We start from the raw sequence: 26145 nt of genomic DNA on the forward strand, positions 1-26145 counted from the left end.
ATCTAATTGTACAGGTGATAGGCTTTGTGGTGGGGGAATATCATCTTTAGAAACTTACATTGTACTTCATAAAATTGGGTAAACTGCTCCATCTGCAGGCAAACAAACTACAACCAACTTTAATTTAAATATAAACAATGCTAAACAAAATGTATAAACAAAAAATAAATGAATGCAATTCCATTAGCATTCATTTTTACACTTTTATAAAACTAGTGTGTGTGTAGATTTTTTTTTAAAGAAATTAATTATTTGATTCAGCAAGGATCCATTAAACTGATCAAAAGTAAAAGATGGTTACAATGTTAAACAATTATTTCTATTTTAAATAAATGCTGTTCTTTGAATTCATCAAAGAATCCTGAAAAAAAATGCATCACAGTTTTCAAAAAAAAAAAAAAAAAAATTAAGCAGAACAACAGTTTTCAATATTGATTCAACATTGCAGCAAATCAGCATGAATGATTTCTGAAGGATCACGTGACACTGAAGATGATGCTGAAAATTGCATAAATTGCAATTGAAAATATATTCAAATAGATTTGTTTTTTAATTGTCATAATATTTTACAATATTACTGAAAAACGTAAAATCAAGCATTATTTAGCCTACATTTTAATGATATATACTGGAGAGATCAAAACGTGGCCCAAGTTACCTGATTTTCCATAGGGGAACATCAAAAATGACTAAATGGCTGTGCATCATCTCAGTGTTCTCATATAAAGCAGCCTGTATTCACAGGCCTGTTAAGGTGTGATGGAACCATATGGCTTATTTGATTGACAGTAAGAAGCAGCTGTAGGAAGCTGACACTTCCCCGCCAGGCTCCCGATCAGTTGTGTTACTGCTAGCACACATAAGCAGACCTTGACTCCTTCTCGCCCCCCCACCTGCTGGTCACACTCCTAACATGGGCACACAGCACACTCCACACACACACACATGCACAATGCCAAGCAGGAGATCACAGTGGCATTCCTAGCATCCCATGATGCAGTTCTTCTCCGCAGCTCTTTTGGACAGTGTTCGTTCAGTTGTCTGCGAGGACACTGCTAAAACAAGCTTTACACAGCCTGCTGTCGAGCCAGGATAGCTGGACAGATTATTTACGGCAGTCTGACGGCACATTACTTGGCTGTTTGCAAGAGCACATTTAAATCTGGCAAGCATGGGATGCCTGGCTATATTTGTAGTGCTGAGAATGGCTTTTGTTCAGCCCAATTGTTCTCAACAGATAATGGGAGACAAAGCAGAAACAATATGTTCAAAAGAGTTGCATGCTGAATTAAAGCCAAGGGATTGACTACAACTCACATGTATAATGACTGGATACAAACGGATGAGTTCCATATGCGTGGATTCCAATAATATGCGATTGGTTTGCCCTATACGTGCCGATAAATCAAAATCAGAATTTGGAAAAGTCCAATTATACATATGTTTGGGACTTTTTTTAAAAAATGTGTTGTAATTTGTTTAGATAGACAGACAGACAGACAGACAGACAGACAGACAGACAGACAGACAGATAGACAGATAGACAGATAGACAGATAGACAGATAGACAGATAGACAGATAGACAGATAGACAGATAGATAGATAGATAGATAGATAGATAGATAGACAGACAGACAGACAGACAGACAGACAGAACTAGATAGACAGACAGACAGACAGACAGACAGACAGACAGACAGATAGATAGATAGATAGATAGATAGATAGATAGATAGATAGATAGATAGATAGATAGATAGATAGATAGATAGATAGATAGATAGATAGATAGATAGATAGATAGATAGATAGATAGATAGATAGACAGACAGACAGACAGACAGACAGACAGACAGACAGACAGACAGACAGACAGACAGACAGACAGACAGACAGACAGACAGATAGATAGATAGATAGATAGATAGATAGATAGATAGAACTAGATAGACAGATAGATAGATAGATAGTATCATTGAGATACTATAGTTTTTAACATTTTGTTTTACTTTTAAAAAAAAAATATATATATATAGTTTTTATTTATTTTATTTTATTTTTAGTTATTTTAGTACAACAAGTTTAACTAAATGAGAAATGTTGCTTACGTTTAAGTTTGTTTCAGTTTACGTTTATTTTATTTCAAGCAATATGTGGCAATATTTTTTTTTATTGGTTTTAGTTGCAGTTTTAGTTTCAGTTAATAACAATGTAGACCAAAGCAGATATTTTAAAAAATAAATAAAAAATATAATAAATGTTTAAAATAAATCAACAGAGTTAAAAGTGTGACAACTATAGCCCCATTCTCCCCCATACAAAGACTGTACAAAATATAATACAATCAAATAGTACAAAAAAAATGTGTGTAACTGAGCAGAATAAAAAGAGTAGATAGTTGCAATGAATATAAAATATGTGAAGAATAAGTGATAAAAATGCAATGCACGACGTAACAGATGCATATATGAGTATGTTGTCTGCTGTTGCATCCATTTAAGCATACTTTTAAGTCTAAAAGTATAAATAAATGTTTCTCGGATTCATCTCTTCAGAATGTTTGATTCTCATCGAATACACTCAAGTTAGACTGTGCTATAAGCCTCCTAACTGTGTCTTGTAAGCTGGTCAAAAGTGTCTATACTGATCACCAATGTAACAAGGCATCAAATAATTAAAGTAATCCATGTAGCGGAGACATTGCGTCAACATCTGACCAAACGCACTGATGTGAGAAGCTAGCCGGCTTCACACGGACTTTAAACGACACATTAGGCGTGTAGAAGAGTCTTAGGGGGTTAGGGTGCATCCAATGATCCTAAGATAGCAAAGCCCACACACTCTGATCACATCACCTAGCATCTGTCCGTAACAATAACTGGGGGGTGGTAGGGTTGGTGATTCTCTATATGGCAAGTATTCTTCTCTTGTGCCTCCTCCTTTGTCTAAACATAGAACAGGTGGGCCGTCAAGCCAATTGTGCCAATATATAGCTGGAAACCGACGATGTTTGAGTGTCCCTCAGGCTTTTGAGACCAAGAACAGAGTAAAGAGAAGCTCTTCACAATGGTAGGAACCGTGTCTCTTTGCTTCGTCCTATCTTAACATGGAAATGGTGGTGAAACTGAGTGGCGTTGGTCTTCTAACTGAGAGAATATTGTATTTTATGTTAGAAAGTACATGCAATGGAAGGTTTTGTACATGTATATCTTTTAAAAAGGGCCATTTTCATTAACCTAGATCTTGGTTATGAGAGCAACTTTTTTTTCTTCTTTAAATTTCAGGAAACTTTTCAGTGAGTAACTGTTCCAGGAGTCAATATATAGCCTATTTGTGTTTAATTTGTAACATTTCGGACTAAATGCAACTAAATTCATGATGTGCTTGAATAGGGCCACATTTTGACAGCTCTCAATGTCAAACTCGGCAGAGTTCATTTTGTGCCGTAGAGCGGTTAAAGTGTATTATAGCAAACGTCTTTGCGGGTCATGTCGTTTTTGCATGAATTGTTAAGTTTAATGTGCTTCAAAATTACATTTAAATAGCATAAAGGCAGAGGGGAAAAATCATCTAAATTGTTTTTGCTCTGAATCCCAGGCACCAAAGAAGGCCAAGAAGAAGGAAGCTGCCAGCTCCAATGTGTTTAGCATGTTTGAGCAGTCACAGATACAGGAGTTTAAAGAGGTGGGTCATTTCTAGGATTCACTTACTTAAACATTTTATTTGAGCATATTTTTTGGTACTTACCTCTGTAAATCTGAATGCTTCTCTAGGCTTTCACCATCATGGACCAGAACAGAGATGGCTTTATTGACAAAAACGACCTGAGGGACACATTTGCTGCTCTGGGTGTGTGAAGCCTCACTAAATGCATGTACATAGTGTAAATACTGGAGATACTTAAAGGTGTTTATCCTATTGAACTAATAAGAGTATTGCTCTAAGGGTTACAGTGGCTCCTCTTTAGCCCCCTACTGAATGTTGTGAAGCCTAAATGTGATTATAGCACTGTTTAACAGATTTAGATGCAAAACCATTCTATGAAACCATTGATAAATTCATATACATTCTAATTTAATAATTGTTTATAATCTAAATATGTTTCCATTACAAATCGTAATGTCAGCACAACAATTCAAGAACATTTTGTTATTTTTTCCCCTCAAAAAGTAAAGCGAAATATACCTAGGCTATTTTCCCTGGGCCTGTAATCTGGTCTCATTAGTATTTTATTGCATTAAATATCTATGGTCTACTCCCACTACATTCGAATTCCATATTCCATATCAGAGGAAGTGGCACTCTGTATTAATGTATATCTCTGTATGTGCGTGTTTGGCAGGACGTCTCAATGTTGGCAACGATGAGCTTGACGAGATGCTAAAGGAAGCCTCCGGCCCCATTAACTTCACCGTCTTCCTCACCATGTTTGGAGAGAAGCTCAAAGGCAAGAATCAAATTTATCAGAATTGAAATGATAATCATGCTAATGAGGTGTAAATAGCAGCAGAACCCAGCAGACATCAGGCATGCTGCATACTGATATATGAATTGTATAGTTTAGCATCAGAAGCATAGATTTTGAGTGCAACTTTCTCCAACAATTACTCAGATCTTTGTTAATTAAAGGGATAGTTGACCCAATAATGAAAATTCTGTCATCATTTACTCACCCTCATGTTGTTCCAAACCTGTATGAATTTCTTTCTTCTACTGAACACAAAAGAAGATATTTTGAAAAATATGGGTAACCAAACAGTTGATGGGCCCCATTGACTTCCAAAGTATGGAGAAAAACAATACTATGGAAGTCAACTGTCTGGTTACTGACATTCTTCAATATATCTGCTTTTGTGTTCAGCAGAAGAAATAAATTCATACAGGTTTGGAACAACTTTGAGGTTGAGTAAATGATGACAGAATTTTCATTTCTGGGTGAACTATCCCTTTAAGCTTTTGACATGTATAAGAGTATATTTGATTCATTATAGTTACAGAATAATCTATAATCTGTTACCTTTCTGTGACTGACAGGTACAGACCCCGAGGAGACTATTCTCAATGCCTTTAAGATCTTCGACCCAGAGGGCACAGGAATCCTTAAAGGAGAAGAGTAAGTAAATCACTGACTTTAAAGTCCAAAGTCTCCTTGAAATACACAGCATTTAATATATTTCTTTTGTTTCTCCTCACAGGATCAAATATCACCTTATGTCCCAGGCTGACAAATTTACTGAGGCTGAGGTAATATACTTTTCTTTCTTCTGAAATGCAAAGGCACAGTTTGTCTGAGATGCTGATGATGAATTTTATATTTAATATAAAAAATGCATTTTAATCAAGAACATTTTTACAAAATTTACCTAGGTAAACCAGATGTTCACAAACTTCCCCTTGGATGTGGCTGGCAACCTGGACTACAAAAACCTGTGCTACGTCATCACCCACGGAGAGGATAAGGAACAAGAGTAAAAATTACATTTCCGATGTTTCTCCATGTTTGTTCATGTCCCTTTGTGTGTTGTCTTCCTCTTAAGCTCTGTATCTGTGCCTTTTGTCAATAAAGAGATAAAAAAAACTGTTGTTGTTGGAGGGTTTAAACTTGCTAAAATACCATCCATCCATCCATCCATAAATAAGTAAATAAAAAAAATGCTGTTTCCCATAAAAAATGTATTTAAAAAGTCAAAAATCAAAATACAAACAATCAGATTTTGGCTCTCAATAACGTAAAGTTTTACTGTGGGAAACTTTTTGAACAAACACTTCAGACATGGTTTCTTTCTTAACTCAACAACAAGAAAAAGCCCAAGATTCAGAAAGATTTTGTTCCCTCCTGAGGGGATTACAAAAGCTCAAGCGCAACAATAAGCTTAAAGCCACAATGGAGTGTTGAACGGTCCTCTGCGAACAAGGTCAACAGGGCCTTTTGTGTCTCTCTGGCTATTCACTACAACCCTATTTATAGCAGACCTGGGTGCGTTCTGCCATTTTGGGTTTTCAGCGAGTCAATGATAGGCTTTATGAATAAGAACAGGTGAGCAGAGGTGTAAACACAATTTATTGTGGTAGACGTTGCCCTTTCTATACAGGCAAAGGGCTAAATTTGGTTTTAAAGTTCTATTCTAGTGTATTTTTTACGGTTGCTGTGAGCTTTGAGACTTGAAGCGTTTTCAAACAAAGCCACTGCTAAGAGTGCTATATATAATGTGCATGAGGTCATCTTAGGTCATCGATCAGAAAACAAAAAGGAAAGGACAAGAAAAATTGGGCCCTTTTTGTTTTCTGGAAAGTTTTTATGACTATACTTTTTTTTAATGACAATACAAAAATCATCATTCATGCCACATAAAGCTCATTAAGAAATGAATAGTGTAAAGAATGCTATTTTTGGTTCGTATAATCATGTAAATTACCCCAGATATCCTGCCAGTCCAAAATCCTGCACTTTTCCTATCATAAAAGAAACAAACTACAGTAAATACACACTTAAAGTCACTGAAAATTGATTCCAGTTAATGCGTGTTTCTGTTCTTATTGTGAATGATTAATTGGTGCATGTTATTCAGTTTTTATCATCTTTAATCAAGATCTAATAACTTGCTCTTACTATAAAATAACCTTTTTTTCTGCTGACATCACTTGGATACTTCTAACCAATAGCAAAATAGCTAGTTAGTCATCATTTTAGCAAGCTCTATTCTGTAAGTAATGCCCACTTTTCAACATCCAATCAATTCCTGATGGATAAAATAAAGGCCCGCCCTTGAAATACATCACATTACAGAAGATGAATGGATTGTGAATGTCAATGAAGATGGTTTTCAGAAAGAATATTACCATTAAACATACACTACATAAAGTAATTAAAAAATAGAAAAGATCAGTGCCACTTTCATTATACTCATCAACATATACATTGAGTGATCTGTCCTTCAGAACAACAGACAGGAGATAAAGGTCTTGTGTTTGTTATTCACTCTTCATACCCAACAGAGTCCGGCTACTCTCTGTCTGAAGTAAGAGGAGAGGAGGGTCTGGCGTCACCAACACTTTTAGCACTGCCTGTTAGCATGAAGTCTGCCAGGAGATCTATTCCAGAACCAGAGTCCAACAGAGTATCTGGGCAGAGTGATGAAACGAAAGAAACAAAAATAAAGGGAAAGAAGGTGCGTAACCATGCATGTGTCTAAAAATAAATAGTTGGCTATATATTTATGGTCCTCTGATGTCAATTTTATACTTAAAAGCAATTCATCCTCATGCAACCTTAAAGTCATTACTAAATAATTGCTGCAGATGCTAACCTCTCTGGCAGCTGACAGCATATGTCATGGGATACTAATGACGCTCTGGAATCCAACTGAGTCTAGTTATAAATTATAACTCCATAATTATAAACTTATAATTAATATTAATCCATAATTCTCACCATGAATGCCGATCATGTGTTCTAGAATGAGGACCCTCTCTGCCAAAATCTTCAGTGCTTCCCTCAACTGCTGCACCTGCAAGAAGGCTGAGCTTTAGCATGTGACAATAAATCATCATAACTACACATACAAAACTTCAAAACTATCCCATTTGTTTGTGCATCATCCTTACCTCTCCTGGAGTCTCTCCCGGCTCACCTTTAGGACCTGGAACACCCTGCTCACAAATATATATATATAAAATAAAAACAATTTTTAATTAAATGTAATTATCTTAATTATAAAAATGAAATGCATTGAAAAATAAAGTCATTGATTTATGAATTGATTAAATTCATAAATAATTGTTATAAATATAAATGCAATCCAGTATTTGCGCTCACAGGCTGCCCTTGCTTTCCTGTTATTCCAAGTGGACCCTTTGAAAATAGAGTGATACAATCTAATTAGCCCAAATAAAAAACATTACATTTGTATCTAAAATGCAAAATGTATAAGATTAAGATGTAATTTCTATCTAAATGTAGGACTTACTCTTTCTCCTGGATCTCCTTTAGGTCCCCTGTCACCTGGTGTGCCTGAAAAGCTTATGGCAGCCTATGATGAATGTGAAATAATAAGTGCACTGTGCCTTATACATCCATATGTATTGTTCATTTATTTATTTCCTCATTCAAACTGTAAATGCATACTATTTTAGAGCACATTTCATGTATAATCTGCAAGAACACTAAATATATCATTAACTCTTTCTATTTATCCTATTCTAAATACATTCCATAATGATAAAAATGCCTTACATTTTTCCCCGGGGTACCTGGGTGTCCAGGTGGTCCGGCAGGCCCTGTTCAACACATATGGATAGAAGATTAAATGTGTGATGAAATAGGTGGGTGATACCAGGTGAAACTGTTATGTATGCTCTGGTGTTCTGGCATACCTGGCGGACCAGGAGGGCCGGAGGGCCCTGGGGGTCCAAGGAAAGTCTGAAGGTCACGATAGGCAGCAAAGTCACTATCCGTATCTGAAACATGTAATGTAATGTAACTTCACTTGCAGCAAATGTGATTTGAGCCGCTGTACCGCTGTTCTGTTCAGTAGGATTTGCTGCTCAGGTTCTGTTTTGGGTTATCCGTGCTTCACAGACAGCTAACAAATGACTCTGATTAACTGTTGACAGACAGAAGCCAACCAGACTCTTAAAGTGAGCCAGGGCTCTGAGAGGTTTAAAGCTGATACTACTCAAATGCTGCCATCTTATGGTCATTTTGAGAATAACATTTGAAAGGTTGCTGCTGTTACAAATCATTTCCGTATTCAATTCCTTATTTTCTTTAACCCTGATTAATAATGGTGAAAATTCTGTCATTAATTACTCACCCTCATGTCGTTCCAAATCCGTAAGTCTTTCGTTCATCTTCGGAACACAAATGAAGATCTTTTTAATGAAATCTGAGAGCTTTCTGTCCTTCCATTGACAGCTACGCAACTACCACTTTGACACTTCAAAAAGTTCATAAAGAGATCATAAAACTAATCCATATGAAATGAGCGGTTTAGCCCAAATTTCCTGAAGAGACACGATCACTTTATTTGATGAACAGATTTAATTTAGGCTTTTATTCATAATTTATTAATTTATTCTTTTATTCATTTTATTTATAAAGATTCATCAACTCACACATCAGTTGTGGTAAACGGAAGCTCAAGCATATTCGCTTGACGTGTGAGAACCATTCTCGTATGTTACACAGCACGTTTGAGCTTCCACAAGAACCAGTGAGGTTTGTTCTCGCACGTCAAGCAGGGTAAGTTGAACTTAAGGTTTATGTTCGCTGATCAAAGCGTAAATTAAATCTGTTCATCACATTAAGCGATCGAGTCTCTTCAGAAGATTTGGACTAAACTGCTCAATTCATGTGGATTAGTTTTACGATCTCTTTATGAACTTTTTGAAGCGTCAAATTGGTAGTTGCATAGCTGTCTATGGAAGGACAGAAAGCTCTCAGATTTCATTAAAAAGATCTTCATTTGTGTTCGGAAGATGAACGAAAGTCTTACAGGTTTGGAACGACATGAGGGAGAGTAATTAATGACAGAATTTTCATTTTTGGGTGAACTAACCCTTTAAAGTCATAAATGTCAAAAAATTTAGACAGTGAACCGCATGTTTAATGTGGACTGTTGTACTCACATTCGCCATGTTGTTTAGCCATTAGAGTGAAAACGTCTCCCCTAATGGAGAAGGGAGAGGGTGCAGCAGGCCCCGGCGGACCAGGAAGGCCTCTTTCTCCTGGAGGACCTCGCAGCCCTTGAGGTCCTATAGAGATCAGATGTAACCAGGGGAGCTGTGAAGCTAAGTGAAAATATTTGCTTTAATATTCCCAGTCAAGTTAAAGAGCTAGTTCTTACCTCTAGGTCCCATAGGACCAGGTTTTCCAGAAAACCCTATCTTTCCTAAAGGTCCAGGAGGACCAGGGGGACCTGGGAGCCCAACAGGTCCTGGTTGTCCTTTTGGTCCTGGGAAGACAATATAAAATATAAAACAAAAAGATTTAAAACTTATATTTATAAATATGTATGTATTTTATATATTTTAAGATATATATTTATATATAAAATAAATAAGAAAATTAAATAAAACCGATAAATATCATATGAAGTTACACATCCTAAAGAACAGTATAGTAAAACATATACATCATTTTTTCTTACCTGGTCGGCCAATGGCATTGGGTGTTATTGGTGAGGGGTGTGCCCTGTCCACCTCATTATCAGCTGTTCTCTCAGGTGATTGGCTGGAAATAGGGAGAGGGGGTGCCTCTGCATCTCTCAGTAACATTATCTGTTAAAAAAGAAAAAACACACTCTTACCATCTTAACTTAAATGTGACTGGTTAACACAAGAGATTGCCTACATTTCTATTTTACCTGAGCTTCGATGACACTCAAGCGCTCTTTGACGTCAGCATAACCAGTACAGTTCATGCACTCTAAAGGGATGAATGCAAAAAAAGAGATGTTAAGGTAACGTGTTATGACAGCAGAGAAAGGGGGATTTTTCACCATAAAAAATGATATAGCACAGAGTGAATGGATTAAGCAAATGCTATAAATCTCTCAGCCATCTGTTGAGTCATAAGTCAAATCTATGATCATTCAATCTAAAGATTGCTCCGTTTTTGCAATATTATAATTGCATACTAGTCAAAGTGGTAAACAGAATTGATCTGAATGAGGTTAGTGTGATGCTCTCACCATGAATGTAACAGAGACACATTCATTCATACTGTCCTTAAAAATTCCAAGGATCCTTCCAGAGTCACTGACTTGTAGTCCAAAAATGAAATCAATCCCAAAACCTCAGTGTGAAACCAATATATCAGTTGTATGCTCAGTGTTGCTTTGTGAACAACGAGAACTTGTTAGAGAGACACTAAATGAGTTCAATCACATCTTTGGTTGACATCCCTCCCTGGGGTAGGATAAGGAACAGGAAAACCAGACACTGGCCAGCCGTGGTTTTCCATATGCATGGAAACCTAGTGAAGGGAAATATCTCACTCTGGGTTTCCCCAAAATTCACCTTTCTCTTTTAAGAGAGACACTCCTCACAGCACAGAGCAGGTCAGGAGCTGAAGAAAACCGCAAGGTGCTGGACCTTTCTGTGGAGGAAGAGCGATCTTCCAAGACAGCAGAGTCTTGGGAATCATTTGGCATGAAATGAGACGATGATGAATGGCAGCTGATCTCTTAGTGGTGAAATTTTATATGTGAAATGCAATAAACAGATAATAGGATTAGAAATGAAACTTTACAACAAAATGTTCACAAAATACAAAATGTCTCAGACACAAAAACTGATTATGCTGAGCTGAGGAAGCTACTTTAATGTAAACACGAATTGCTGTTTGCAACCCATTTTTTACATATTATTTGATATATGTAATACTTTTATTCAGCATGGACATATTAAATTGGTCAAAAGTGACATTATTTTTTCATGATGTTATAAAGTTATTTTGATAATAATAAATAAATGTTTGTAGAGCACCAAATCAGCATATTAGAATGTTTTCTGAAGGATCATGTGACTGAAAATTCAGCTTTACCATTACTGGTATAATATTTTACAATATATGAAAATAAAAAAGTTGCATTTAAATTGTAATATTTCGCAATGTTACTGTTTTTACTGTATTTTGAACAAATAAAACATAAAAGACTTCTTTCAAAAACTTAAAAAATTCTTACCAAGCCCGGTCTTTGTTTCTCTGTGAAATTGAATGAGAAAAATTGTAGAACAGGACTTGATTTCATCCATCAGGAACTAAATACAGCTAAAAACAAAGAAACTAACCACCTGGTTGAAACATAGTAAGGAATTGAAGATTAAATTTGGATTAAAAGACATAAAATACCAAAAAAATCAGTACAGGACTCATTTTTGGACTCATTTGTGTACATTCAAATGGACCACTAAAATAAACCAGACTTCCACTACTTTAAAAACATCTAAACTACTGGAAAATGTGGGTGGTTAATAGACCAAAGCTAATTTTAGTTAGTACGCAGCAAACTACTTGGCAACAAAAAATGAAATTATCATAACATCATTACTTCTATTTTCTTCCAATGAGACATTTAGAACATTACAAGCTTTATCATCTGCTCTCAATTGACTTGACAAAGGCCACAAGCATGTCACAGTGTCATCAAAGCAACAGTTTGGATGCCAAACCTCATGAAGGGACATTAGCTCATTCCATGAAGCGCAAAGGAACAAATTTGTCACTCCTCACCGCAATATACACATCCAACAGTGCAGGAAAGTTGACATGTCTCTGTTTTCCGAGGTGGAAGGCCATAAGGACTGCATTAAAGTGCAATGCTTACTGCATGTCTCCTCATGAGGAAACACCCATGCTGGGAAACCCAAAGAATGCCATTCACTCTATATCAGTTATGCTAAAAAATAAAATATAAAACACTAGTTCTGTAATATTTACTTTGTAGGGACTCCATGGCACTGGGTGCTGTATGACAGAAGGCTGTGTGCAAGTTAAAGCGCTGTTGAAGTTTGGCAGACTATGAAAACGTAGAATGAAATGTTCAGCTGTCTCTGACATGCCTGTTCTCTTTGTGCCTTGGCCGTAACGCAGGGCTCTGCTGGATACCGGACCGCTCTCAGATCAGTGGACAAACGAACGTTGGGGAACTCTGGAAAAACACCCAACGGATCAGCTGTAAAGAAGAGCAGCACGATGGGATCTGCAGACACTGGACCGTTATGCTTTCTGCAGATGCGAGGGAAGGCTTAATCGGGCCTACATTTTTTTGGAACTAGCACAACGATTTTATTAAAACTGACATGGTTAATAAAGTTACGCAAACACGTGCCAGCGCAGACATCAGTGATGTATTGATGTACCAAACCAGAGCGCGACTCAAGAAGAAGAACAAATACACAAATCACACATGCAAGCTGACCACATTAAGACTCCACACCCATTAACAGCATTCTGGCAGAGACTGATGGGGTTTTCAGAGATTATGAAGACACAAGATACTCCTGCATGTCCTCCAGGGTGAATGCAGTTTATAAAGTGGTTTATTGGTAAAATGCGACGCAATGAATTTGTTTTATACAGAATTTTAATAAGCTGTATTGCCAGATCTATTGTGCGTCATTAACTTTTTTTCTATGCTAAATACAAGCAGACTTGTTAGTAATGAGCTTTAGTCTCTGTATCTGCCCTCAAACAAATACTTTGGGCACATGCATTGCAGGAAGACTGGTAATTGCTTGCTATTCCTCTTTGGGATTCATTCGCTGGAAATTGTATCCCCCTAAAGCGTATAGTATACAAGCAGACTAAACAAATCTAAATTCAATTTAGTTTAAAATGCACTTTCACGTAATTGCAGGAGTCTGCTTTTGCTTATTTGGTTTGTGAAGCACCTACATAAATAACTAAATTAAAATAACATTTTAATTTACATTTGACATTTCATTTAATTCATAATATCACTGGGAGACGGGAGTTGCTCTCTAGTGACAATTGGAATAATGTTGAGAGACAAAGGATCTCCTACAGCTGTTGATTCCAGCTGCAACCACAACACCTTGCAGCTGTGCTGTCTTGCATTTGTTAAAATTGTGATGTTCATGTTTCTGATCGATTTGTAATATTGTTTTAGACTATTATGCATAGCCCATGTTGGTGACCATGTGGTACTTGGACAATCCAACTGGATCAGATGTGTTTCTTGGTCTGAAAATTTGAATAAGAGTATTTTAATAAGAGTAATAATTTCCAGCAAAATAATCATTTTAATCATTTTGGTTTAGCCCTACTTTGTGATTATTTAGACTAATTTATATTCATGGTCAGTGTTGGGTGCAATGCATTACTAATTAATTACTGTAATTCAATTACTTTTACCTTGAAAAAGTAAGGGATTACTCTTAATTTTTCTGTAATTTAATTAGTTACTTCTGATGTAATTGCTTTGAACACTGTATAAAACAATTCTACATAAAACAATAGTGTATTTAACATCAAAATTTAACATCTTATGTTAAAATGTATGTTTTAAATGTAACCTTCTCCCTTTAAATAGAGAGAATAATCATTTCAAGAAGAATTTATGCGATTTTATATTATTTATTAAAAGAGCAGTTTCATCCTTGTATTGTTCAACTGGTCGAGGTTGATATGGGATTTAGAAAGTAATTGGTAATGAGTAACGCAACACTTTTTGGAGAGAGTAATTCGTACTGTAATCTAATTTCACTGTTAATGTAATTAGTAATTAATAACTTTTTTAGAGTAACTTATCCAACACTGTTCATGGTGGAAATTACAGGGGGTTTTGGAGGTTCTCACCCCCATTTTAGGCTCAAACCCTAAAAGAAAGTCAAAACGAAGACAATAAAGTTTGGCTTACTAAAAAGTAAGAAGTAATACATTTTATCATCACTAAAACTTAATATTCAATAAATATTTCAAAAACATTTTCAAAAGTAACCACAAAAAGTTAAATCACAAGTAAATCAGATCACAGAGCTACAAAGATGCAACATAGTACATTATACATCTTACATACATATACATCACTTATATTAATCTATAATATACTCTCTTTATAAATATACACTATAAAGGCCCTTACACACTGAGTCCGAAATTATCGCATGCGTTTTTTCGCTTTCGTGATTCGGTGGCTCTGAATTGTCAAAACACCATTGAAAATGCTTGCTAAGGATGCGAAAAACGCAGAAAATCAAACCTGATTAGATTTTTTTTTTTATGGACGAAAGTTTCGGAGGCAGTGTACAAGCGTTATTGACATAACGTGAGGTCATATTTATTTTTTAATGTGCGAAAATTTCGGACGCGAATTTCGGTGCAAGGGTCTTGGTGCGTGTCCACTGGCGCGGTGCGAGCGGAGCGGAGCGAGCGTTTTCAATTCATTCCTATGGAAGTCGAGCTTCACGCTCTCGCATTGCATTTTGGGATTGACAGCGGACCGGAGAAAGCGTTGAGAGCGACCAAGAGCGTCAAAAGGTTGGGCAGTTCTCGACTTTATGCAAATATCAAGCGAAAAACGCGGTCGGCAGCCAATTGCTGTGAGCTTCGGGATGTGACGTCTGTTTTGAGAGTTTAAAAATATGCAAATTGTGCCGGAGTTTATGCTGGATTTAGTGCGTAAATCATTTTGTTTACAAATTAGACGCTTTGCAGTTGTTATATATATGTTATAGATTTTATTTTGGATGTGTTCATTGTGATTATATTGGCTGGGTTTGTAAAAGTTTATAAAATTGAAAGGATATCTTTGCTTGGTGCATTTGAAAACAAAGCTTGTCTATTTCTAAATGTAATCGCGTACATTGCTGATGATTATACTGTCCGTGTGTTGAAAAAAACTTAGATTAAACACACTCGCAACAGACACACCCCAAAGCGGAGACGTTACAGCGGTGCCAGCGTGGACACGCACCGTTAAGTCAAAAGTTTGGAATAATTTTTTTTTTTTTAGACTTCTTTCAAAAACATTTAAAAATCTTAATTATTCCACACTGCATTTATTGTAGAATACTGTTTTGCTAACTAGAGACACTGCAGGCACCAAAAGACATTTTGAGTTGCTTAAAGGGTTAGTTCACCCAAAAATGAAAATTCTGTCAGTAATTACTCACCCTCATGTTGTTCCAACCGCGTAAGACCTTCGTTCATCTTCGGAACACAAATTAAGATATTTTTGATGAAAACTGAGCCCTGTCTCACTCCTCCGTAGGCTGCTATGTGACCGAAACTTGCTGGCCCAGAAAAGTTATTAAAGAGATCGTTAATATAGTCCAAGTGACTCCAGTGGCTCAATCTTAAGTATATCAAGCGACGAGAATACTTTTTGTGCGCAAAAACAAACAAAAATAACAACTTTATTCCACTATTCATTTCCTTCTCTCTGGACCTCTAGTTGGTTCGCGTAGTGTTTTTGCGCAGCGCGTCTGTGTTACACGTCACCACGTAGGCTCACTATAGACGAATCCGGCGAAACTACCGGAAGTAAGCGGGCGCCATTACTGAGCTGTTGCTGGGTAGCGTTGCGCCATTGCCTCCTATTGGTTTGGTTGCGTCCACTGGAATAAACAGCCCGCGATTTACGACTGTCACTAACGTTACATCTACAACTTTCCTATTCTTCCTCTGCAGTTATTTGTACAGTATGAGTGTTGTTAATGGTCTGTGAAAATCGGACAGGTCCTTTAAGAACTATGTGTTTATCATCTGGTAGAGTGTGCATTATTTAGCTAACCAAACCATCCGGAGCTCAGATCATTTTGACCCTCTATCAGTGACCTGTAGTTGGCATTTTGTTGATCATGGGATGCCCGGCGAAGGAGAAAATACTCTTGAATACCTTTAAAACAACCGAAGGGGCGCGTTGGGGCAGTAGTAACATTACTTAACTTATGTCTGTTGTTAATGTTTGATTTGCTTGACTGACTCTCACTCTGAGAACCAACAACGCTAGCAGTTAGCTGTACCACCCTTTCCTTTTGAAATGTGAAAATGAGATAAATAATGGTCACAAATGAAAAACATGAATTCGTTTATTTGATATTCATTTATTTATTGTTGCCAAATGGACAGATCTTTTTATAGTTTCCTCGTTAGCTCGCCTAGCTAGCATAGTTATTGCCAAGCTATTTTCATAAATAATCTGTAAGATCGTTTGTACCTTCATCTGTGACTGGAGCCCACTGTCTAACATCATCAACCCAACAAGTCATTCTGCCTGGCTGTAGCTGTCATCGAGGGTGCGTTATCACGGAGGTTTGTTTATACTAGTAACAGCTCAGTAATGGCGTCGCCACAAGATGGCAGCCTACACAGAACGCTCTTCGGATTCGTCTATTGGCCGACGCCGGTCATGTGTGTGATGCGTGATGACGTGCAACACAGACGCGCAGCGCAAAAACACTACGAGGCCCAGAGAGAAGGAAATGAAAAGTGGAATAAAGTCGTTATTTTTGTTTGTTTTTGCGCACAAAAAGTATTCTCGTCGCTTGATATACTTAAGATTGAGCCACTGGAGTCACTTGGACTATATTAACGATCTCTTTAATAACTTTTCTGGGCCAGCAAGTTTCGGTCACATAGCAGCCTATGGAGGAGTGAGACAACTCTCAGATTTAATCAAAAATATCTTAATTTGTGTTCCGAAGATGAACGAAGGTCTTACGCGGTTGGAACATCATGAGGGTGAGTAATTACTGACAGAATTTTCATTTTTGGGTGAACTAACCCTTTAATGCTTAATTCTCACTGCACCCACACAGACGCTGATTAATGCAGACAATCACCAGATTACAGTATGTCACTTCTCAGGCACTGCACTACCCGCCAAACGCTGACATGTTCAGTCAGCGAAAACAAGCGCCAGCTAACAGCAACAGATGTTGACAAGGATACTGAAAAACCCAAAGAACGTGTTGCTATTGGTCATGAATGTGTCTGTTGGCGTTGGTCACTGTATAATTTGCACACTGATTACATTCACCATGCATTTATGAGATACAGTTTTGGGTTCATAGTCTTTACAAGTTACCCTAATGAACAGGTAGAACGCATTGGCTTGTCCATCTGTGCTCCACCACAGAAATGAGATGATCTCACCCGCCACAGGCAGCTGAGGGGGCTGGAGCACACGCGTCCTCATCAATCATGAGATACCACACCACAGACATCCCATTTTCCCACAGCTAGGGGTACTGATCACAATCTCAATAAAGGAATTTCTAAAGCAGGTGATAGATTTGAAACTCTGCCAGGCCTTCTGGAAACCTGGTATGGGGGGTAGTAAGAAAGACAGCTGGAGTAAACTATATAGATATAGATAAGACCCTGACCAGGGCATTATGGGAAGTTCGAGTACCCAAGTAATTCTGCTGATGGGAATAGTTCCCATGAATGACTAATGCCTTTAGTCTAACAATCAGGGTTTGGTGGTTTTCAAACTGGAATCCAGGAACCCTCAGGGAGACATAATATTATGTAGTACTGTTGATAAAATGAATATACTTGTATTAAATTAACTGTTTAGTAAATGTACTTATAAAAAACACTCCAACTTTTTGTTTAGACTGTCATTTAGGGATCTAACTAACTCCATCCCCCCAAACCACTGTTATGTGCAGCATGCATAAAAGTTAGACTAAATAAGTAAAAAAGTAGAGCTGCACCAAATGGTAAAAACAGTTGAGAGGTACGCAGAACATTTAAGGAGAAAAGCATTTTGCTAAATGTATTTTTTTGAGCTGTTGAAGTTATATGTTAAATTAAGATTAAATATGCTAAACATAAATATGCTTATAATATTTATTGATCCTCAGGTAATCTATCTTTACTCTAACAGTTGGTAGAAAAACATACAGTACATACAAGCTGCAAATCAAAGTAAAGATTTCTCAGATAATAATTTGATTTGTTTTTAGTAGTTAGTCAGTTTTTGGAAACGTATTTCTACACTACCATTCAAAAGTCTTTTATGTTTCAAAAGTCTACAATTTTCTGAAGTTTTTAATGCTCACCAAGGCTCTTATTTGATCAAAAAGGGATTTATTTGATTAAAACAGTAATACTGTGAAATTTTACAAAGCTGTTTTCTATTTTAATATATTTCCCTGATGATAAAGCTGAATTTTCAGCATCATTACTCAGTATTTAGTGACACGTGATCCTTCAGAAATCGTTCTAACATGCTGATTTAGAGATCATGAAACTTTTGATTGTTAGTGTACATCACAAAAAGCTCAAAAACCTCTGAATTAGGAGATATCAATTACATTTTTTACATCAAATACAAAAACATAACAGTAGATTTTTGATGTGTTGCATGCTATCTCTGGGAGTTCCTCGCTAGTGACAATTGGAATACCGTTATGGGACAAAGGATCTCTTACAGCTGTCGATCCCAGCTGCAACCATCCTCCCACACCTCAACAGCTTTGCACTCTTGCATTCCTTGACGTCTACTCATTCTTAGTCAAACATGAAGCTATACTTTTCACATAGTTAAACACAACTGATCAGAATATCCAAGTCTTTGACATACTTGTATGGAAATTGAATGAGATCAAGAGAAGAACTGGCCTCAATATACAAAGAATCCATTAAAGAACAAAACAAAACTAACCGAGGGAGGGACAGCAACAAAAAGTACAGCATTTTGCTGACTAATCTGATAGACGGGAAAGATTTCTTTGTCTGGGCTGCATTAATGAACAAACAACTTCATCACACTGGTATCTTTTAATACAAGGCACATGAATTTTCGACACTGTACATTCCTGAACGACTAAACATCACTAATGTGGTTCAACATGACCACAGATAGTCACGCAATTCTCAATAACTGTCAAAGTGATATGAATAAACATCTAAAGCACAACTCCAGGGGAGAATGAATCAGTTTAAGTTTCTTATCGCATTTCTGTTTATATATTTAGCTGGATTGTTCACTCTTACATTTGGCTTGTTCCTATAACCAAGGTCTGAATCCTGCCTGATGACAACAGCTTGCTAGTAAATGGTTCACCGAATGAATAAATACATGGACATGAAATGAACATCATGAAACATTCCCTAGATGGATGTGTTTGACCATTCGTGTCTTGTGTCTTGACACTGCGTTCAGAAAACTCATGCTTAAGTTAGAAGTTTTTAAAAAAACGTGTCTTGAGACCTTCAATTTGTTGCATTGCATTTGTTGACATTCGCTTCATGATAACTTTAGTTAACTCTACAATAAGAAAATCCACTTCTTCACCAGCTAATTACTCTTCGACAGCAATGCAATAGAAATATACAGAGCTATCGCAAAAACGAAAGTTCAAAAACAAAATTCTAAAGATGGCTGTGCGCTTGGGTCTATTCCTTGCATTATTTTCCCATTCCACATTTCCCATAATTTCCCATTGCATTTGATTCATGTGTTTCATGTTTTAAAATGGGTGTGAATCGCCCATTTAGAGCCTCGTAATAGATAAAGCACCCTTTCCACAAACTTTTCTTTAAGAAGAGTACATTTATAACACTATACTTTACCCTTCCATTCAAATATGGGGTTTCTAATACAGCTGCTTTTGGAGCAAATGGGAATGCAATAAAATAATTATAATGGTTATATTTGCAATGGTCATCGACCCATGTACAAGTTCACCCTGATTTAGTTTAACAACGTTCCAAACCCGGAAATGTAAAAAATGTTTTTAATGACTGAAATCAGACACGGCATTCTTCTTTAGGCCTCATTACACACAATAAATGGAAATGTTGGGATTTCACACGACTGACTTTGACCTAACTTGAGCTGTTTGACTACGAGTCACAATCCAAAGTCCAAAAATATGTTCTTAAATAAACCAAACACAGAGGGGCCTGAGACCCAGGGGATTGACAGCCTCAGGCTGAAGCTATGAGCCCAATGGAGAGGGATAAAAGGGAGGAGGAAGGAGAAAGGAGAGAGGGATGGGGAATGAAGATTTCTGATTTATTCACATGTCAGAGATCGTGGCGCCCTTGGATTTGACCCAAACTAAATCATCCACATCTCAAAGGGGATGATCTGAAAAGAGACACCACAGACGGGCCAGTGTGTCTGCTGTGGGGGGGAGGAGGTTCATTAAACCAGCATCAAGAAAAACATGGGAATGTGTGTCATGGGTCAATTATCCTTATTGGGTCAAAATTATTTGGACTATTGTGACCTCTACCACATCTAACTGTGCTGTGTCAAACAAATTAAAATGAATCAAAAGCATTGACTCATTTCCTTAATTCAAAATATTTTCTTCCAGCTATTTATTTTAGTTTAATTAAAATGTATTTCCCCATATATGCAAAGACCCAGAGCTGTGCTGGTTTTGATTATGATTATCACTCTAGGAGTAAAGTGTGTAAGTAACTGTACCAATATGACATGACATTGACATTAGACAGGGTTACCAGAGCCCCTTTCACACAGTGCGTTTATCCCGGGAAATTGCCGTAAAATTGCTAGAGTGCCCTCTGTGTGAACACAAACACGTCCCAGGATTGATGCCGGGATCGATGCCGGGATGGGGACCTAGTGACATTATCGGGATCAGTCCCGGAATGCGCCCTGTGTGAACAAAAGCTTGGACCAATGCCGTAAGGGGTGTGTCGTAGTGATGACGCATGTGCCATTTCTACAACCTATGCTACAGCGTATGGGGAACGAGCCACTCGGGGAGTCGCGCTACTGGGGAGTATGGACTCGTCTTTGTGTAGAAATGACGAAGAGGAGTTATCAGTAGAACTGACATCTGACAGGAGTTACCACATCCTGACGTCACGTGTCTTTATGGGATCTTTACGGGATGTGAGTGAGCGGAAAATCACTGGAAGTGTGAATGAACCAAAATCAAACAATCCCGGGACAAATCCCGGGATACATTATCCATGTATTTTCCGGAATCTCTGTGTGAAAGGGGCTCAGGTAAAATACATACAGATCTTTGTGTTTATACCCACAAAAAGTTAAGAAAAGGATGCATTGGCTCTATTATTTAAGTAGTAGACTTCCAAAGAACTTGTCTCAGATACTCCTCCTAAAATTCCTTAGGATAAAAACAAATAGAATCACATCAGATATACAGATAATTTAGTCTTGGAAGAATATAAGAAATATATTTATATTGAGACATATTGACTTTTGATTGCACATTTTTGTGTCATGGAAAATCTGAGCATACTTTGTGACATGGCCAATCCAAAATGGATTTTCTCCAAGTTAATATATGCCAGTATAAGAATGAACTGAAGTGTGTGGTGCTCATATAGAGAGAGGTCTTTCTACATACATTCAGTGGAAAAATTATTGACACTTTCCCTTTTTCTACCAGATGATTGATTCCCATAGTCAGACCAGCTGTTGTCACTCACATTCACACCCACAAACTGAATGTAAAGGATCTGTCCTTGTTGCTAAGCGACTAAAATTTGAAAAAGAACCACCCACTAAGACACACCAAGCCAAGTGTAAGTGGTGTTTGCCCGTGCAAAACTCTTGCTCGATGCTTGGGTGGTTTCAGTGTGGTTTCAATGTGGTTGCTTGCTTACACAAATCAAAAGAGTCCAACCACAAAATCACTGCGATAATGTTATGATTTTCTTGGCACAACTAATAAATGTTATCTAACAGCTAACAATTCTTTTCTCACACTGACATTCAAATGCCTCAGTAATACTTCAGTGAACTTGAGATTGGTGAGAAATGATCTCCCTCACCCTCTCTGCAGTCTTCCCCATGGAATCCCGGACAGCATCGCCATTCCAGAGAAGTGATTTTCCTGTAGGTCACTCTGTACACAGGTCTCACCAGAGTTCTGTAGCTGGGAAAATACAGAAAAGCAAAGCATACACAGAGTCTGTTAGTGAATGTGAGAGTGAACAGTAGAGTATAATCCAGTTTATACCATAAGATCACTTCTATTCTCTGTACCTGATGAGGTTCGCACATGGTCCAGGCCATCGGCAACTCTGAAACAGTCGCTGCACAACAGTCTCTGTCCCATTTTGTGTCTGACATGAAACTGTCTTCTGTACTGTGTACTGGCACCGGTTCCTTATTCGTTCCATGATGAATAAACAATAATAATGACAAAGACCAGACCAATCAGTATCCAGCAATGTCAAATATCGAATAGGAAAAAAATCATGGAGAAATGAATGCCAATGAAATCATGGAAATTTAGAGTATTAGGTAGAGAGTGATAAAAGTTTTCCTAAAATTCCTTTTCACAAAACTCACATGGCATTGCAAAACAAACAAGCATGTGACTTCAGTAGTTTTAGTGCCATAATGTTTCTTCATGAAGCTCCTTCACTTCAAAATCGAAATGAAATACAGCACAGTGGACTGAGGCTCCTCAGAGAGACCTTCTCAGTGGCACAAGCATATCTTTTTTCCTTTACCATGGGAGACTGAATGATTTATTCTCTCCCGACATTCATTTAACACCCGAAGGGTCTGTCATCTGTTCTTGAAAAGAACTAAAACAAAAAAAACCTGGAAAACTTCCTTTCTGATATGTCTCAGGTGATTCAAAATATCCCAGGTTTGTGACCGTTTTGTCTTTCATGTCATTGTTCTTCGTTTCACAGGACAGATTGTGATGAGTCGTGACCGGACCACAGACGCACATGAAGCTCTACACGTCTAGACTAAAGAGCTCAACCTCAACCGCATGTCAAACCACAAATTATTTTGCCACATCTGTTGGGAAAAAGAACTATTCATTTTTAAGATAAATACTTTTCGCTTTGGTTTGTTTTGTGCTTTTTCTGGGAATTCAATCAGGGGTCCACATGAGTCTTCACAGATATATTTAGGACAGATAGATAGATAGATAGATAGATAGATAGATAGATAGATAGATAGATAGATAGATAGATAGATAGATAGATAGAGAACAACAGACAGAATGACAGAACAGATAGACAGACAGATGATAGATAGATAGACAGATAGACAGATAGATAGATAGATAGATAGATAGATAAAACAACAGACAGACAGACAGATAGATAGATAGATAGATAGATAGATAGACAGACAGATAGATAGACAGATAGATAGATAGATAGATAGATAGATAGAATAAACAACAGACAGACAGACAGATATAGGTAGATAGATAGATAGATAGATAGATAGATAGATAGATAGATAGATAGATAGATAGATAGATAGACAGATAGATAGATAGAGAACAACAGACAGAATGACAGAACAGATAGACAGACAGATGATAGATAGACAGATAGACAGATAGATAGATAGATAGATAGATAGATAGATAAAACAACAGACAGACAGACAGACAGACAGATAGATAGATAGATAGATAGATAGATAGATAGATAGATAGACAGACAGACAGACAGACAGACAGATAGATAGATAGATAGACAGATAGATAGATAGATAGATAGATATAGAACAACAGACAGACAGATAGACAGACAGATGATAGATAGACAGATAGATAGATAGATAGATAGATAGATAGATAGATAGATAGATAGAATAAACAACAGACAGACAGACAGACAGATAGATAGATAGATAGATAGATAGATAGATAGATAGATAGATAGATAGACAGATAGATAGATAGATATAGAACAACAGACAGACACAGACAGATGATAGATAGATAGATAGACAGATAGATAGATAGAGATAGATAGATGTACACTGTAAAATGATTTTTCAAAGTCGTAAATAAAACAATGATTATTGAAGTACGTTTTACAAGAAATTACTATTTCATTCTTTCTACTTAAAACTACTTTTCTACTTTCTACTTAAAAATACTACTAATTTTTCTAAATGTCATGTTTAATTCAATGTTTCATTGTAATTATTTGTGAAATACTAGCATTTTCTGAGTGAAAACTGTTATAAATATATCCTACACCAGTTTTTTTTTTTTTTTTTTTTGTGTAGGTTATTTCAAAAATGTATTTCTATGTAGCCTACACATTAACGTTACATATATATCCAGAAAAGTTGTAAGCCACATAAACAGTTGTGAATAATATTTCTAAAAAGTAAAATATTGTTCGATTAGATAATAATAGAAATGCTCGACTAATCTTAATCCATCATCCTGCAATATACTAATGTTAAAGCTTTAAATCAATCAGTTTGATAACCCAGTGATGCTCCAGCTGGTTAGTAAATCTCTTTCTCTAATGTTACACACATCGAGCACATGAAGTCGCAGAGTTTACCTGTTGAGTGTGTTTGCTCCAGTGTTGTGTTCGGACACTGTGCGCTGCAGTCTCACTGGAACCTGATAAATAGCTGCTGAGGCTTTAAAAGGACGAAGCGACAACATGAAAATACAAAGAAGTTTCCAAAATCCCTCACGCATGGTCCGACGTCTAACAACTCTTTGCTTATTCCCTGCGCTTTATCTGATGTTGTCCTGCTCAGACAAGTTGTGTTAAACGCCTGAGTGAGATATTGAGAGACCTAACGGAGGAGAGACGAGACAGTCAAAATGCTATCCGCTCTTCTGGAGTAAAACACTGGCTGTGTCTCATAACATATTTGGCTGACTATCTAGTATCTACTAGCCTACATCATAGTTAGCGTGGCCAAAAAATGCTGCAGGGGTTTGTGACATCAAAACGCCGTCTAGGTGTGGTACTGTATAATGTATATGGCAAAATAAATACAGAGAAAACAACTAGAGGAGAAACATAACATGGATAGATATGTCATCATTAAATACAATGCTGATACGTAAATAAATAAATAATAATAATACTAAAACTGATGGGCAAAAATTACATTTAATAGTTCTGATTTAAAATGTGTAATGGGGCTTTAGCGCCACCCGCTGGTCAACCACTTTTTAATACCACAGATCTTGAATCTCCTACACTAAAGTTTGGTTATTTTCTTTTAAAGACTTTTGTAATGTTTTTGAAAGAAGTTTTGTATGCTCACCAAGGCTGAAAGTACAGTAAACTTTATTTCAATTCAAAATAACTTCTATTTACATATATTTTAAATGGCAAAGCTGAATTTTCAGCATCATTACTCCAGTCTTCAGTGTCACATGATCTTTCAGAAATCATTCTAATATGATTTGATGCTCAAGAATTATTATTATTATTTTTTTCAAAGTTGAAAACAGTTGCACTGCTTAATACTTTTGTGGAAAGTATTAAGCAGTATTAAGCAGAATCAAAAAAAAATATATATATATATATATATATATATATATATATATATATATATATATTTTTTTTTTTTTTTAATTCTTTGATGAGCAGAAAGTTCACAAGTTCACATTTATTTTTATTTTTTTACATTGTAAATGTCTTAACTGCATCTTTTGATCAATTTAATGCATCCTTGCTGAATAAAAGTATTGATTTAAAAAAAAAAAAAAATTTAAATTGAACTTTAAAAAAAAAATCTTATAGATCCCAAACTTTTGAACGGTAGTGTATATTGCTATTGTTTTGAAAGAATAATGACAAAAAAAATAAGTATCTTGAAATGAATGTCTAATATTTTAATAATATTTGCTTCAAATAACAATATGGCTGCTTCATCAACCTCAATGTGCCCAACTAGACAAAAACCATTCCT

General features: G+C 36.6%; 2 protein-coding genes and 1 long non-coding RNA gene across 4 annotated transcripts; 1 reads left to right on the plus strand and 2 right to left on the minus strand.

The window, feature by feature from the left end:
* The first annotated feature begins 2955 nt into the window (after nt 1–2955).
* myl10 (myosin, light chain 10, regulatory) lies at nt 2956–5574 on the plus strand. Its single transcript, XM_084104279.1, has 7 exons — nt 2956–3070; nt 3599–3685; nt 3775–3850; nt 4344–4448; nt 5036–5114; nt 5197–5245; nt 5369–5574. Exons 1-7 carry the CDS (start codon nt 3068–3070, stop codon nt 5471–5473), a joined length of 504 nt encoding a protein of 167 aa, XP_083960405.1. The 5' UTR covers nt 2956–3067; the 3' UTR covers nt 5474–5574.
* Nucleotides 5575–6562: 988 nt separating this feature from the next.
* col26a1 (collagen, type XXVI, alpha 1) lies at nt 6563–25081 on the minus strand. 2 transcript variants are annotated; one of them, XM_084104277.1, is made up of 14 exons: nt 24771–25081; nt 22474–22596; nt 22260–22363; nt 10366–10427; nt 10150–10279; nt 9847–9954; nt 9629–9754; nt 8375–8458; nt 8235–8278; nt 7969–8031; nt 7818–7853; nt 7607–7651; nt 7434–7509; nt 6563–7123 (listed from the first exon to the last, which is right to left on the minus strand). In XM_084104277.1, the coding sequence occupies exons 1-14, from the start codon at nt 24911–24913 to the stop codon at nt 7005–7007; spliced, it is 1263 nt and encodes a 420-aa protein (XP_083960403.1). In that variant the 5' UTR covers nt 24914–25081; the 3' UTR covers nt 6563–7004. The 2 variants fall into 2 exon arrangements, with proteins under 2 accessions (XP_083960403.1, XP_083960404.1); XM_084104278.1 differs by having other exon boundaries at nt 22260–22357; nt 24771–25075.
* On the minus strand, nt 14748–19018 carry LOC311076242. The gene is made up of 3 exons (XR_014604633.1): nt 17254–19018; nt 15442–15589; nt 14748–14854 (listed from the first exon to the last, which is right to left on the minus strand). It is a non-coding gene; the product is annotated as an uncharacterized lncRNA (long non-coding RNA).
* Nucleotides 25082–26145: the final 1064 nt, after the last annotated feature.

The sequence above is a fragment of the Abramis brama genome, assembly GCF_963993115.1.
Source record: "Abramis brama genome assembly, chromosome: 25".
NCBI lineage: Eukaryota > Metazoa > Chordata > Actinopteri > Cypriniformes > Leuciscidae > Abramis > Abramis brama.